The 16616-nt window shown below is 49.1% G+C and overlaps 1 protein-coding gene across 2 annotated transcripts; it reads left to right on the top strand.

Moving 5' to 3' along the window:
* Window positions 1-891: 891 nt before the first annotated feature.
* Window positions 892-15245, top strand: ZBTB9 (zinc finger and BTB domain containing 9). Of its 2 annotated transcripts, none has more exons than XM_075323165.1 (2): window positions 892-911; window positions 11147-15245. In XM_075323165.1, exon 2 carries the CDS (start codon window positions 11156-11158, stop codon window positions 12434-12436), a length of 1281 nt encoding a protein of 426 aa, XP_075179280.1. In that variant the 5' UTR covers window positions 892-911; window positions 11147-11155; the 3' UTR covers window positions 12437-15245. The 2 variants fall into 2 exon arrangements, with proteins under 2 accessions (XP_075179280.1, XP_075179279.1); XM_075323164.1 differs by lacking the exon at window positions 892-911 and adding an exon at window positions 983-1058.
* Window positions 15246-16616: the final 1371 nt, after the last annotated feature.

Here is a 16616-nt window from a genome sequence, read left to right as displayed (position 1 = left end):
ACGGGGGCCAGTGGGCACAGTCTGGTACGGGGGCCAGTGGGCACAGCCTGGAACGGGGGCCAGTGGGCACAGCCTGGTACGGGGGCCAGTGGGCACAGTCTGGTACGGGGGCCAGTGGGCACAGCCTGGTACGGGGGGCCAGTGGGCACAGCCTGGTACGGGGGGCCAGTGGGCACAGCCTGGTACGGGGGCCAGTGGGTGTCTCCTGGTAAGGGGGCAGTGGATGTCACCTTGTAAGGGGGCCAGTGGGTAGCGCCTGGTACGGGGGGGCTGTGGTTATCGCTTGGTATGGGGCCAATGGATATATCGCCTGGTACGGGGGGCAGTGGGTATCGCCTGGTACGGGGGACAGGGGGTGTCGCCTGGTACGGGGGGCAGTGGGTATCGCCTGGTACGGGGGACAGGGGGTGTCGCCTGGTACGGGGGGGCAGTGGGTATCGCCTGGTACGGGGGGGCAGTGGGTATCGCCTGGTACGGGGGGGCAGTGGGTATCGCCTGGTACGGGGGGGCAGTGGGTATCGCCTGGTACGGGGGGGCAGTGGGTATCGCCTGGTACGGGGAGAGAGGGGGGCCAGTGGAACTACCTGTCACGGTTTGGGATCTCGTGGACTGGGGGCATTTACCCGGAGTGTAACCTGCCGGGTGATTACTACCAGCCCCTGCCTCTCCTCACAGCCCCGGTGACACAGTCTCGGGGGGGTCACTAATTCTCTGTATAATAGATATTGGCGACCCAGGTAGTCACGTGTTGTATTCCAGCCAGTCACATGACGAGCGAGGGTCTGTCCGTCCGTCTCTCGGTGACAGATACGTGCTGCAGTAGTCTGCGCTTCATTGTGTCGTTTATACGTCACACGGGAGTCATGTGACAGGAAGCAGCTCGGGTCATGTGACCTAACGCTAACCCAGGGGTGAGTCACGTTTGTCCCTGCACTTGGTGCGCGCTGCTGGGGAGGGGCGGGGCTGCTCAGTCAGTGGCGTAGGGTTAGCTGATTTTTGTCCTTCTGACCGTGTCCCGGGGCGGCCGCAGTGTGCAGCAGAGCAGTGCGGAGAGGCAGGTAACCGAGGCCGGGCGGAGGGCCGGGGGCGCTGCGGGCCGTGTACCGGCAGCAGGGGGAGGACAGACGGCCGCCAGGGTGTCCCCAGTGTGCGGCGGGGTACGGGGACACGGACTGCGGGCTGTAATGTCTGTATATAGCGGAGTGTAGTGTCAGCACTGACAGCGCCACACCGAGGAGGAGCCGTGCAGGACAGCCCGAGGCGGCACCGACCTGTGAAAGATGGAGGGAAAGGGACAAAATGGCCAAAACCTCCGGACCATCCGGTCTGAGCGCAGAAATCCCGGCTCTTCCCGCCTCCGCTGCCATCACTGGGGTCATTAACGGTGATCTGAGGAAAGTTCTGCCTCTGGATACACCCGGGCAAATCATCAAGATCCTCTGCTGGCAGCTCCTGTGTAATCACCGATCAATGAGGCCCCTGATGGAGCCGCCTCCGCGGGGGACGGGCCCGGAGCTGCCACAGCTCCGCAAGGGATGGCCCGGAGCCGCCACAGCTCCTGTGTAATCACTGACCAATGAGGCCCCTGATGGAGCCGCCTCCGCGGGGGACGGGCCCCGAGCCGCCACAGCTCCTGTGTAAACACCGATCAATGAGGCCCCTGATGGAGCCGCCTCCGCCGGGGACGGGCCCGCAGCTGCCACAGCTCCTGTGTAATCACTGACCAGTGATGTCCCTGATGGAGCCGCCTCCGCGGGGGACGGGCCCCGAGCCGCCACAGCTCCTGTGTAATCACTGACCAATGAGGCCCCTGATGGAGCCGCCTCCGCAAGGGATGGCCCGGAGCCGCCACAGCTCCTGTGTAATCACTGACCGATGACATCCCTGATGGAGCCGCCTCCGCGGGGGACGGGCCCGCAGCTGCCACAGCTCCTGTGTAATCACCGATCAATGAGGCCCCTGATGGAGCCGCCTCCGCCGGGGACGGGCCCGCAGCTGCCACAGCTCCTGTGTAATCACTGACCAGTGATGTCCCTGATGGAGCCGCCTCCGCGGGGGACGGGCCCGGAGACACCACAGCTCCTGTGTAATCACAGACCGATGACGTCCCTGATGGAGCCGCCTCTGCGGGGGACGGGCCCGGAGACACCACAGCTCCTGTGTAATCACAGACCAATGACGTCCCTGATGGAGCCGCCTCCGCGGGGGACGTGCCCGGAGACACCACAGCTCCTGTGTAATCACCGAACAATGACGTCCCTGATGGAGCCGCCTCTGCGGGGGACGGGCCCAGAGCCGCCACAGCTCCTGTGTAATCACAGACCAATGACGTCCCTGATGGAGCCGCCTCCGCGGGGGACGGCCCGGAGACAGCACAGCTCCTGTGTAATCACCGACCAAAAACGTCCCTGATGGAGCCGCCTCTGCGGGGGACGGGCCCAGAGCCGCCACAGCTCCTGTGTAATCACTGACCGATGACGTCCCTGATGGAGCCGCCTCTGCGGGGGACGGGCCCGGAGACGCCACAGCTCCTGTGTAATCACAGACCAATGACGTCCCTGATGGAGCCGCCTCCGCGGGGGACGTGCCCGGAGACACCACAGCTCCTGTGTAATCACCGAACAATGACGTCCCTGATGGAGCCGCCTCTGCGGGGGACGGGCCCAGAGCCGCCACAGCTCCTGTGTAATCACAGACCAATGACGTCCCTGATGGAGCCGCCTCCGCGGGGGACGGCCCGGAGACAGCACAGCTCCTGTGTAATCACCGACCAATGACGTCCCTGATGGAGCCGCCTCCGCGGGGGACGGGCCCGGAGACACCACAGCTCCTGTGTAATCGCTGACCAACAACGTCCCTGATAGAGACTCCGTGGGGGACGGGTCCGGAGCCGCCACAGCTCCTGTCTAATCACGACCAGGCTCTAAGCCACCTGCATGGCCTAAACCTGCTCCCATGGCTGCAGGGTCTCCAGACTTGTCTTCCATTGCGCACATCTGGACGTTAACGATCGGTGATTACACAGGCGCTGCCAGCAGAGGATCTTGATGATTTGCCCAAGTGTATTCAGTGGCAGAACCTTCATCAGACGACCATTAATAATCTGATAGCAGCTGAGGCTGGAGGTGCCGGGATTTCTGCTCGTGGCTCAGACTCCAGAGGTCTTGGACATTTTGTTTCCATTATCTCATCATTTGCAGATCAGTGACGTCTCCATCGATTATTTCCAGAATTCCATGACTTATAGACGCACTGTATACAGATGATTGTATCTATTAATACATACGAGGGTGAGTCAATAATTATCTGTGGACGGGCGTACGGCTCCTCTACAGCTGACGCATGAACGTCTCCATCCATTCTTACTACTTTGCATCCAATCACTTTCTCCGTTCTGTGCACAAAGTCACAGATCACAAGAACCGCTCGCTGCTCTTTTGTTAATTAATTCCTGCCGTGCAGCGGCCATTGTTTCCCGCACCAGTCACAAATGAATTGATGTAAGAAGCTCACATCTGCAGAGCAGCGGCTGAGGATACAGCAATCCCGTGCAGTTTGGTTTCTCTGAAGCCGGAGTGCAGATAATTTTTGACTCACCCTTGTGTTAAGATCTGTGATGGTATCTGTTATACAGAAATAAGCAGTGAGATACCTATTGGGGTGTGGATATTTTTGCATCATATTTGACATAAATATGTCTGATGTAGGACCCCCACCTCTCTAATGCTTTTGTACCAAGTAGATAGGACCGGGGCCGACCTAACATCTCTGACTGCCGGGCGTCATTCATTCTCTAGAGCAGGGGTGGGCAATTAATTTTCCCATGGGGCCGCATGAGAAATTGGGATGGTTTTAGAGGGCCGGACTGATATAATTAACTCAGTTCTACCTAATACTGTGTATATATACACTAACCCTTCATAAACAAACAGTAAGTTATGGATTGTGTGACCCCTCGTGGCCCTGCACGCACACAGACATGTCCGTTTTTTCTCTGGCAGCACGGGTGTCACACGGATCGCACACTGATGTGATCTGTGTGACATCAGTGTGACAAATACCAAAGAAAACACGGGTCTTTTTAATAAAAAGATTTTCTATATTTACCTCTCTCCAGCGCTGCTGTCTCTGGCTCTGCTGCCTCCCGCTCCTTATCACCGGTAATTATATTCACTGCAGTGAGCAGCTGGAAGCAGGGACAGCGCTGGGGACCGCATCGCTGGGTGAGTATACAGGTGTGTGTGTGTGTGTTGAGAACCTGGAAGCCGGAGCACCTCGGGGACTTGTCACAGTTCCCAATGAACTCTGATGAACCCGTAAAGCTGTAGCGTGAGTGTCGCAGGGGGGGTCATCAGAGTTCATTGTAAACTCCGATGACCTCCTGGAGGTCACTGTGCTTTCAGAATACTCACCTGTCCCTGCGGTGATGTCCCTGCGGTGATGTCCCTGCGGTGATGTCCCTGCGGTGGTGTCCCTGCGGTGATGTCCTCAGCGGTGCTGTGCCCAGCGCTGTCACCGTGATGCTCTGGCTTCCATGTCCTGAGTGCGGTGAATAATCGATGAATGAGCGGGGGTCAGGAGCGGGAGGCACCCCTATACACTGCACCTGTAATATACATCACTACATCCCCATATACATCACTAGACCCCTATATACTACACCTGTAAAACTACATTCCCATATACTACATCACTACACCCAAAAATTATTCACCAGTTACACCCCCCCCCCCCCATTGTCCCCTCAGGTTATTACTCACCTCTCCCTTCTCAGGTACCTCCGTACGGGCCCCCGCCGCTGCTGTTCTTGTATGGGCCCTGGCTTCTGCAGCTTCTTGTCCTGCCGGGCGGGAACTTTTCAAATGACACACAAGCACGCCGTACTGACGACATCAGGGCGCGCGTGTGTGTCACAGAGAAAGTTGCCAGGCAGGGAAGGGAACAGAGGACAGATTCTTGCGTTCTGCTGCCTGCACTGTGCGGCGCTGCAGAATCTGTCCTCTGTTCCCTGCCCGGCACGCAGCGTGTGATGAGGGCAATCTGACCACGGGCCTCCCGGAGCCTGGAGCTCCGGACAACAGGTCAGATTGCCCTCATCACTGACCAGTGAGCAAGGACGCCCTGAACCAGGCGGGCCGGTCACAGAGAGTAGGCTGGACGGATGTGGCCCGCGGGCCGCCCCTTGCCCCAGGTCTGCTCTAGAGGCGGCTGCGGAGTGCAGCACACGCTTATCCCCATTGCTCCCATAGACTGGGTGCTCAGCCCTCCTCCATATGAGGTTCTTTAGAGCCCTGTTCACAGGACCAAGGGGCCCCAGCTGTCAGATATTGTTAGGCTGAGGGATAACTTATCAACTTGGTACAACTTCTTTCAAAAGTTTGTCATTTTCAGTAAACAGATCTTGTCAGATTGTGCAATTTGCTGCCTATTAAAACATTCATGAGATAGTAACACTTTTATGTACTGTTCGTTGCCTTAGAAATCGACCAAGGCTGCTACAAAGCAGTACATGCACAGTCCTTACAGGAGGTTTTCTATTGAGCTTGTAAGCGCTGCTCTAGGGCTGTTTTTCTAATCCTGACAAGCTATAGCGCAGTGCTTACAAGCTACAGTCCCTGACAGAAGTTCTGTTACTTATCCATATTATGTAAATAAAAGCTTATAACCTGACTTTAAATTCATCCATTGGTTTTATAAATTACTCTTTTAAAAGCTGAAACCCTCCCAAATTTGGTTTAGGTTCTGAAAATAAAGTTGCTGCAAAGCTGAAATATTGATCATTTCACAGGTCAGATTTTGGCAAGGCAAACGTTTTGTCGCCTTGTCATATAATGCACCCAATCCTAGTTTACATCCTCACCTGTGCTCACTCAATGATCGCTTAATTAGTGGGTGTGTATAAAAAGAAACCCAGCACCCCAGACCTTCACTTGAACTGCAACCTGACCTCTGACAACATGCCAAAAATCCACCCTGCGACCAAAGCCTTGATTATCAAGAGGCTGAAGACCAGATCCACAGCAGAGGTGGCTGGCACCTTTAATGTGTCTCAGCGTCAAGTACAAAGAATTAAAAAAAGATCTGAAGAGACTGGAGATGTTGTTGACAAGCCCAGGTCCAGCAGACCCCGCAAAACAACTTCTCAGGAGGAAAAGTTTGTTGGTTAGAAAATCCAAAGCCAGCCCCTCTTCCACTGCAGCAGAGCTCCAACAGGCCTGGTCACCTCAAGTCCCTGTGTCAACTAAAACAGTTTGTAGGATTCTGTCTTGAAATGGCCTCCATGATTGAACCAGTGCCCAGAAGCCAGCACTAAACAAAAGGCAATTAAAAAAACGTGTGACATTTGCCAAGTCCCACAGCCTGCTAAACAGATGGACGCTGGAAAAGCGGCAGAAGGTGGATTTCTCTGATGAATCTTCAGTTGAATTACACCACAGCCGCCGCAAATACTGCAGGAGACCTACTGGAGCCCGTATTGATCCAAAATACACCCAGAAAACAGTTAAGGCTACTTTCACACATCAGGTTTTTTTCCATCAGGCACAATCCGAAAAAAAAACGGGTAAAACTGATCCGGTACCGCATCCGTTTTATCCCCATAGATTTGCATTGTTACCGGATTGTGCCTGATGGCTTTGCGTTGCATCCGTTTTTTTCCGGATGCGGCAAAATTAAGTAAAGCGGCGGCCGGAGGCAACGTATCTTGTAACGTTTTTTGGCCGGCAAAAAAAAGCATTGCGCCGGATCCGGCGTGTTTTACAGTTGAAACCTATGGACGCCGGATCCGGCACAATGCGGCAAAAAACGGATGCGGCTGCCGGATCAGTTTTTGTAAACTGCGCATGCTCCAATGTTTTGAAAAAACTGATCCAGCTAAAACAAAAAGACAAAACGGATGCAAAACGGATCCGGTGGATACGGTTTTTACATTTTTTTTTGCCGGATCCGTTAGATCAGGAAAAAAAAGGATTGTGCCTGAATGCAGAAAACTGATGTGTGAAAGTAGCCTAAGTTTGATGGTGGAAAGATCATGGTCTGGGGTTACATTAAGTATGGGGGTGTGGAAAACATTTGCAAGGTGAAAGGCAATATCAATAGCCTAAAATATCAAGAAGTATTAGCTACCTTTTACATTCCCAATCATAAAAGGGGTCAAATTCTGCAGCAGGAGGGTGCTCCATCTCATACATCCATCTCTACAACAAAGTTCCTCCTGGCAAAGAAGATCAAGGTGCTCAAGGACTGGTCAGCCCAGTCACCAGACATGAACATCATTGAGCATGTTTGGGGTAGGATGAAAGAGGAAGCTTGGAAGACAAAACTAAAGAATCTAGATGAACTCTGGGAGGCATGTAAGATGCATTCTCTGCTATTCCCGATTACTTCATCAATAAATTGTATGAATCATTGTTGAACCGCATGGATGCAGCCCTTCAAGCTCATGGAAGTCACACAAAATATTAAATATGGCTCTAATAGCACCACAACTTCATTCACCAATGTTATGCAACATATCTTTGTATTAGAAGTTAATTATTTGTTTGAATTTCACATTACTTTCTGTGGGCGACAAAACCTTTTGTCTTGCCAAAATCTGACCTTTCTGTGATCATTAAATGATCAATATTTCAGCTTTGCAGCAACTTTATTTTCATAACCTAAACCAAATTTGGGAGGGTTTCAGCTTTCAAAAGAGTAATTTATAAAACCAATGGATGAATTTAAAGTCAGGTTATAAGCAGGGCTGTGGAGTCGGTAAGCCAAACCTTCGACTCCGACTCCGACTCCTCAAATTCTCTTGCACCGACTCCGACTCCGGCTCCGACTCCGACTCCGGCTCCGACTCCGACTCCTACATATATTGCTTAGTTAGGTGAAAAATTTATTGTAGTACATGAATATGTGTATGTGAACATCAGACATTTAATAATTTTTATGATACGATAATCAAGATATTTGGATAGAACATAAAATATATTTATTGGATACAACTTTAGAACACAAAAAACTGTAATAAATTGTAAATATGTAATACACTATGTAATATACAGTAGATTACATATATATCTTGTGTGTGTATATACACTGTGTGTATATATATATATATTACATATTTACAATTTATTAGTTTTTTGTGTTCTAAAGTTGTATTCCAATAAATATTTTATGTTCTATCCAAATATCTTGATTATTGTATCATAAAAACAATTAAATGTCTGATGTTCACATTGTACTACAATAAATTTTTCACTTAAATATAAGCATTATACTAAATGTTGTTATTTAGTAAAATATTCAGCACATTCTGCATTGCACTCCTGTCCCCAATTTATTATATATTTTAAGAGTCGGAGTCGGTGCATTTTATACCGACTCCGACTTCGACTCCACCAAAATGAGCTCTGACTCCGACTCCGACTCCACAGCCCTGGTTATAAGCTTTTATTTACATAACATGGATAGGCGACAGAACTTCTGTCAGGGAGTGTATATAGCAGCGGTGGTCGGTCTCCAAGGCAATGAGCTGTAAACAAAAGTATTAATATCTCAAGAACAGCAACAAAGCATAAGAAGAAGTCAATGGCAAAAGTGCCTTTTTTTTACATGCTCTGACAACATCCAACTATGAAGATTAGAATGTCCCTCTCAAAGTCGTCCAGTAATCAATGGCGTCCGTGTCCCCCAGTCCAGTTTAAGGGGATGGATGATCTTACAGGACGGGCTCGTCTCCCATTAGACTAGGGCTGACTTGCAGTACCAGTCACAGACAGGAGAGGCGCTGTTTCTGGGGGGAAAGCGACTTTTTAAACTCTTAGGAAAATACATAGATTCCCCATTCTGTTCCATGTGGAATTACGAGAAGAGAGTGAATTGTTTTTATGATGGGCACTAGATAATAAAGGGGGTTTGCTACTCCTGACAATCACCTGGTGGCCGTACATTGTCTATCCTGACACGGGGGGAGGGGGCAGAGCCTTCAGTCTGACATAAAGGAGGTGGTGTCTGCTCCGGCGCACACCTTACAGAATATTCTCTGCAGCATATTTGCATTGGTCACATTCAGATTTAGTCCGTTTTACTATTATCCATGATGAAACATTGGACACTCCGTGCACTTCTCATTTTCTGCACAGATTTGGTCTCATTTACTTCACGAGTTTCGTATTTTACCATTTTCCGCGCTCAAATCTGTGCAGAAAATCTACGGCGCATACACATTCAGACGGCCATAGCGCGGGCACATTGTAGCTGCCATATTAAGGCGGAAGCAGCTCAGCTCCCTGTGAGACTTAGTTTAATGCAAAAACCTGTGGTCAGACCGGGACTTGGGGTCATAATACGGTGATAAAATGCGCCAACATTATGGTCGTCTGAAATTTTCAAATCAGTTTTTTCCTGAATCTTCTCCCCAGCAGATAATGTCAGGGGAAAGGTGTAAGGAAACCTCTATATACCACACAAGGAAGGGCATCATCCCTATGGGATCACCACAAGCACAGAAACCAGACACAAATAGGACATCAAAAGAATGTGCCAAAAGAGCGGGATCACAAAAAAATACATACGGTATTTTCCGGATAATAAGATGCACTTTTTTTAGGGGGGGTAAAATGGGAATGAGTCTTCTACTTCAGATATGGCTTACCACGTTGGCGGTGATGGCACAGGGTCGGCAATACTGAGGGCTCGGAAGCGGGGTGTCACTGCAGTGGAACAGCTCAGGAAGGTCAGTGGACGGAGGGTTGGCTATACTGCCGGCTCATGGGGTGTTGCGGTGGCCGGCGCCATTGATCTCCTTGCGGGCTGCTTTCAATTGCCGGCGGTTGGACTTCAAGAAAATGGCCGCGGATGTCAATGGCTTCCGTAGCCATTTTCTTGAAGTCCATTGCGTCATCCGCCGACAATTCAATGGAATCCACAACCCTCCGGCAGATCAATTGCACCTGCCGCCGCAACACACCACAAGCCCGTAGTACCACTGACCCTCCTGAGCCCGCAGCATCGACGAGCCTCAGTCCACTGGCCTTCCTGAGCCACGACACCCCCTCCCCTGAGCCCGCAGCATCGCCCTGCCTCTTGAGACCTTCCTGAGCCGCTTCACCACCACCGCTCTCCCCGGTGAGCTAATATAAGACGCACTAGGATTATAAGACGGACCCCAAGTTTAACACTAATATTTTTTTTTCTATTTTCTTCCTTCAAATCTGGGGTGCGTCTTATAATCCAGTGCGTCTTATAAAATGAAAAATACGGTTATTTTATTGATTAAACTTCTAGCAGAACTCAGACATGATAAAAATATGGTATTCACACAATATAGCACCGATGAATGTGCTGGTCACCATAATAGATAAATGGAAATAAGCGGAAAAATAACTAAATCACAAAAAAAAAATTGTGAAAAACAAATTAAGCTGCTGGTACCATCAAACAAGGAATAACAATATACCTTTCACTTATCACTGGGAAAATACAAAAACGTATATTGTGTGTTGTTTAATATTCCCTTATTATAGCAGCACATGGATCGAGGTGCGAGAGATGAAGGACGATATAAAGAACAGAACCAAAACAATACTAAACAGAGCAAAATGCGGCTCCCATGAGCCCGAGGACCATGTGCTAAGAAAAGTGGGGCCTGGGCTGCAGCGTATCCATTCCATGATTGATGGCACCAGCAGCTTTATTTTTATCAGAATAGTTTTTTGTGATTTATTTTCTGGATATTTTTCTGCCAATTCATCTGTTGTATTTATCCATCATGGTGACCTCTGCTATATTGTGTGAATATCATTGAGTGTTTTTTCGTATGTGTTTTTTATCATGTCTAGGTGCCGCTAGCACTTGAATCAATAAATGGATGTATTTTTTGGTGACCCCGCTCTTTTGGCACATTCTTTTCTTGATGTCCTTCCATTTGAGACCTCTCTACATGGTCTATGGTCTCGCACTTCTGCCGGAATTGTCAGGGTCAATCATTGTTCATTGCAGGTGTGGGACTCATAACGTAATGTACATAATGGATCTGGTAGAACCCATCACACCAGTGTAAACTGCGTGCTACTGAGCGTACACTGACACAACGATGCAGCGGTGTGTGTTTTGTATTGTATTACATCTTACTGTCTCTTTTCATGCCTTGTAGACCATCACCATGTCTGGGACTGAGAGCGTCCAGCTGGATTTCCCACATTACAGCTCCGTCCTCCTGGACACCCTGAACAAGCAGCGACTGGAGGGGAAGTTCTGTGATCTCTCTGTCCAGGTCCAGGATCGTGTCTTCCAGGCTCATAAAACAGTCTTGGCTGCGTCCTCTCCTTACTTCCATGACAAGCTGCTCTTGAACGACACCAATTGTCTGGTTTTGCCCAGCGTCATTCAGCCTGATGCTTTCGAGAACCTTTTGCAACTTATTTACTCTGGGAGACTTTGCCTTGAAATGGAGGCACTGCCCTCACATCTTCTGGTGGCCAGTGGTTTACAGATGTGGCAAGTAGTAGATCGATGTTCTGAGATCCTTAAGGAGCGGAAGTCATATGTCCCGCAGACTTGGTCAAGCCGTGCTAGTGAGAGTCAGTCTCCGAGCAGCAGCTTCCAATTACCGCGAGACGACCTGCCACCACTACCACCAACGATTACGTTGCGTTGCTCTGATGATCAAGTGATCAAAGTTCGCGTTTCAGAGGAAGAGGAGGAGGAAGAAGAGGAGGAGGAAGACGATGATGTCAAGAGTGGTGTAAATGTTCTAGATGATTCTGTAGCCACTAATTGCTCATACTCTCTCCCTTCTTCCTCGTATGCTCTCCCTTCTTCCTCGTATGCTCTCCCTTCTTCCTCGTCGTCGCCTGAAAGCCCCAAGGTCATCTACATCAAGCAGGAGCGAGCAGATGAGGACGGGGGTTATATGAAGGCTTTTGAAATCACGGAGATGCCGGCCGAGTTTCAGTCAGAGCTGAGCTATGTGATCCCTCCCACATCATTGTCCTCCTCTAACGATGTGTCGCTTTGTATACCTCGGAAACTTTACGGTGCCTCAGAACCAACTTCCTTCACCATTTCCAAACCTGTGGATCTTCATGGAAATGAGATCGTATCCCAAGCTCTTCAGGCCCAAACTGTTCACGCACCTGTTAAGCTTGTGGCTACACCGGATGGGAAAAAGTTTGGCTGCTTGTGTGGGAAGAGATTTGCCGTAAAGCCTAAACGTGACCGCCATATCATGCTGACCTTCAGTCTGCGCCCCTTCGGCTGTTCTGTCTGCCACAAGAAGTTCAAGCTGAAACATCATCTCACCGAACACATGAAGACACACGGAGGAAACCTCTTCTCTTGTGAGGACTGTGGACGGAAATTCAGGGTGGAAAGTTGCTTCCAGAAACACAAGGAAGTTTGTAAAGGACAAAGGTGGGCTGGGGCCTGCTGGACTTACAAATAAACCCCAAACCCTGCGAGCGGAGGTGAATCAGCAGGGACCTTCCTTCTAGAGACTGATATTAGTTACGTTTTCTGGACCTTTCCAGAACAAACACGTCCCCCAAAACCAGGAGATAGTCCTTGATCTGTACTATTGTAGCCTGGAGACTGCCGTGCATCGAGTGCTGCCCTCTTCTGGACTGTGCTTGCTGGAGGTCTACCTGAATGTTGGTTTTATTGTGGTATATTCTTATATATCATCACTTTTTTTTTTTTTTTCTTTTTAAGTCTTTATACTGTTTTACACGGGACCTCGGAGGTTCAGATCTGTTGTGTTAGATTAGCATCTGGAAAATCCTGGTGGACTAAGATGTCCTGACGTCCCGTAGTTGGGCTCATTGCCCATTGACAGAAGAGAGGTGACCCCATACATAAGGGCCCAGATATTTTGCAAATTCCATGTGAATGGGTCTAATGCATCCACCTATGGTCGGTCAGCAAATACGGCTAAGTGTTTTTGTGTAAATATACACCTGTCGCCATCATGTATGTCATCGTCTACAGGGTCAGAGAATCCATTACCTGCTACAGCCTATCGCCCTGTACGGCTGCACCTCCATGGTGAGCGGCTATTGAGGGAGGTAATCCAAGGCCGACAATATGGGAAAACATTTGGTAAAGATATTAAAGGGGATCCCCCCATCTCATATATAGGTGGTTGATGCAGATTCCACCCCTGGCCCCGTCCTGTCACCACTATACATGTACAGGGGGCTACACATACGTGGCTTTCTCTATTCACTTCTATGGGAGTCCTGAGCCAAGTCCGCTAAATATGGACCTTCCATTGACGTTAACAAAGAGCGTTGCGCACGTGCGGCTGTGAAGCAGAATCCTTGTACTTAAGACAGATGTAGGTGCCAGAGACGGATCCGACATTTATGAGATTCTTATGGGAAACCCCCTTTAGGCGTTTTTAAAATGTAATTTCTTTTATTGTGCATGTCACGCACAGGTTCTATATTTTCTGCCCATGGGATAACCAGGCTCCTGTGCTCAGTGTCGCCCCCTGCTGAGTTACACTGTAGGAGTGGGGGAGGGGACGTGACGAGCGCTCCGACCACATCAGTGCGGCACAAAGACGGTTGTACAATTGATGGAGATGATTCCACCCAGAATAGCGGGATTGCTCGGCCCATTCCCTTCACTGCCAGGGCGTCATTTTAGCATTTTATACATTTCGTAGCTAATGTTATTATTTAATATTTGTGCCATATAATGAACAACACCGGGTCCTGTAATACCGCCTCGTACGTGGTCAGCTCATCTGCTCTCGCGACTGTCTGGACTGTTCACACGATTAAGGGCATAGTCACAAGTGGTCGTTTCCTTGCAGAAGTATTTTATTTCCTCTCTTTACCCTTAGCGCATAGAAATCCATTCACCTGCTGCAGAAATCGCCCCTGGATAGTCGTGACCGTAACAAAATCTGCTTCATGTGAAGTTATGTATAAGGGGTCCCAAGGTGACAGATGAGGGTCCATCAGAGCAACCAGGGAGGGCAAATGGGGCTGGAGCTGATGGATGCAGACACTATGGCTATGCGTGGGGTCAGTGCAGCCAAAGAATAGGCTGGGTGATACGTGTCCTGTGTGCTCAGATGCTGAAGGACGGGGGAGATACGTGTCCTGTGTGCTCAGATGCTGAAGGACGGGGGAGATACGTGTCCTGTGTGCTCAGATGCTGAAGGACGGGGGCGATACGTGTCCTGTGTGCTCAGATGCTGAAGGACGGTGGCGATACGTGTCCTGTGTGCTCAGATGCTGACGGACGGGGGCGATACGTGTCCTGTGTGCTCAGATGCTGAAGGACGGGGGCGATACGTGTCCTGTGTGCTCAGATGCTGAAGGACGGGGGCGATACGTGTCCTGCGCTAAGATACAAAAGTTACGGGGGTGATACGTGTCCTGTGTGCTCAGCTACCTTAGATACTTGCCCAGTACTGTAGAGAAGATTAGAATGACGGCTGCTCGATCTATAACATCCAGAGAACTGGTGGACGCTTGTAAATATAAGGGTTCATTTTTCCTTAGAAAAGTCCAATGTTTTTACCTCTTTAGGATCAGTTCTAAATTGCAGAACAGAAAACTGCCCGTAACGTGCGAGGTGCGGTCAGGACGGATCTTCTCCAGTCGTGTCCAAGGTCCTCTAGTTTTTTGTTTGTTTTTCTCAACCTTAGTCATCTACATAATAGGAAAATATGTAAAAAGCTCATAAAAAAAAAATTACCTGTTGAGATAAAATTCACCTCTTTGTTTTTTTAACCTTAATCTCATTTTCTTGGAAACGAAAGGTCCAGTTCTAGAGAATCGAGAGGTTAAATTTACCCTCCCAAAAGTGAGTAATAAAAAAAAAAAAATGTCCCCATGACAATACTTCTGGCTGGACCTCAGTGTTATCATAGGGACTTTGATTTTTAGCAACTGGCAAAAGCTGGATTCTGGATGACGTGATCATTCATCCCCATGATGACACTGGGTTTCCAGAATCAGAAGTGTTGTCATAGGCACAGCAATCACTGATATCTTGGCACATATATAATCTGGTTTTAGTCGATGCCCCTGTAGCTTCCTGGTGACGTCTCCATGTTTTGGCGATGAGAACGCTCGCGGTCCGATGACGCCACAACACTAATGTATTAATACTGTATAATGAAAGTTTATTACCGATGTGCATTGTCCGTTTTTACCACGTCCCCTGTAGCCTGCGCTCGGAGCTTGTCTGTAACATAGAATCGTTGCTAGTTCTGGTGTCTGAAATAAAAAAATAAAACCAGATTTCTGCGTGTACGATGAGCACGAGCCGAGCACGAGGGACGGCCGGGATATTACACACGACCGCAACATGTGCTCATGGTGGAGAAACCCAGAAACAGAGAGAGCTATAGAGAGATACATAATAGAGAGAGATAATAGAAAGAGAGAGATAATAGGGAGAGAGATAAGAGAGAGAATAGAGAGAAGGGAGAGAGATAATAGAGAGAGGAGAGAGTTATAGAGAGATACATAATAGAGAGAGAGAGAGATAGATAATAGAAAGAGAGAGATAATAGAGAGAAGAGAGAGAATAGAAAGAGATAATAGAGAGAGGAGAGAGAGCTATAGAGAGATACATAATAGAGAGATAGATAATAGAAAGAGAGATAATAGAGAGAGATAAGAGAGAGATGAGAGATAATAGAGAGAGAATAGAGAGATGCATAATAGAAAGAGAGCGAATAGAGAGAGAGAAAGATATAGATATATATAGCGAGATATATAGAGAGAGGGAGACCTGTATACAGTATATATAGAGAGATTATATATATTATCTCTCTCTATATCTACATATATATATATATATCATAGAGAGATGTGTGTGTATATAATATATATATATATACACATACACTAGAAGGTGGCCTGATTCTACGCATCGGGTATTCTAGAATTTACGTATTGTGTAGTTAATGTATGATTTTTGTTATATATATAGATGTTGTGTGTAGTTACCAAGTGTTTGTGTAGGGCGCTGTACATGTTCTGGGTGTTGTCTGGGTGTGGCGGGGGGTGAAAGCGGTGTTTGTGTGTTGCGTTGTATGTGTTGCGTTGTTTGTGGACCGCTGTGTGTCTGTAGCGTTGTGTGTGTGTGTTGCGCGGTTTGTGTGGGTGTGTGTTTTGGTGGGAGGTATGTTTTGTGCAATGTGTGTGTTGTGCGGCATGTGCGTATATTTGTGTGTGCCGCGGTGTTTGTGTTGGGTGTTGTGTGTGTGCGGCGTTGTCTGTGTGTGTGGGTGTCTGTGTAGGGCGGTGTTGTGGTTCCCAGTGTGTGTGTGGTGTGTTGTGCAGTGCGTGTATGGCGGTGTGTGTGTGTGTGTGTGTGTGTGTTTTGGGGGGAGGTGTGCACCCCCCATCGTGCTCCATCCCCCATGCTGCACACCCCCCATTGTGCTCCATCCCCCATGCTGCGCACCCCCCATCGTGCTCCATCCCCCATGCTGCGCACCCCCCATCGTGCTCCATCCCCCATGCTGCGCACGCCCCATCGTGCTCCGTCCCCCATGCTGTGCACCCCCCTTCGTGCTCCACAGTCACACATCAGACAGTATACACGCACACATCTGATCACATACGCTCACACCCCACTTCTGCCTGTGTCCTCCG

This window comes from Anomaloglossus baeobatrachus, chromosome 9, assembly GCF_048569485.1.
Source record: "Anomaloglossus baeobatrachus isolate aAnoBae1 chromosome 9, aAnoBae1.hap1, whole genome shotgun sequence".
NCBI classification, from domain to species: domain Eukaryota; kingdom Metazoa; phylum Chordata; class Amphibia; order Anura; family Aromobatidae; genus Anomaloglossus; species Anomaloglossus baeobatrachus.
Note: the sequence above shows the minus strand (reverse complement) of the source record. Positions and strands in the feature narration are given on the sequence as shown.

Coding starts and splice junctions, on each gene's coding strand:
- ZBTB9 (XM_075323165.1), top strand. CDS start 11,156: ATGTCTGGGACTGAGAGCGTCCAGCTGGATTTCCCACATTACAGCTCC.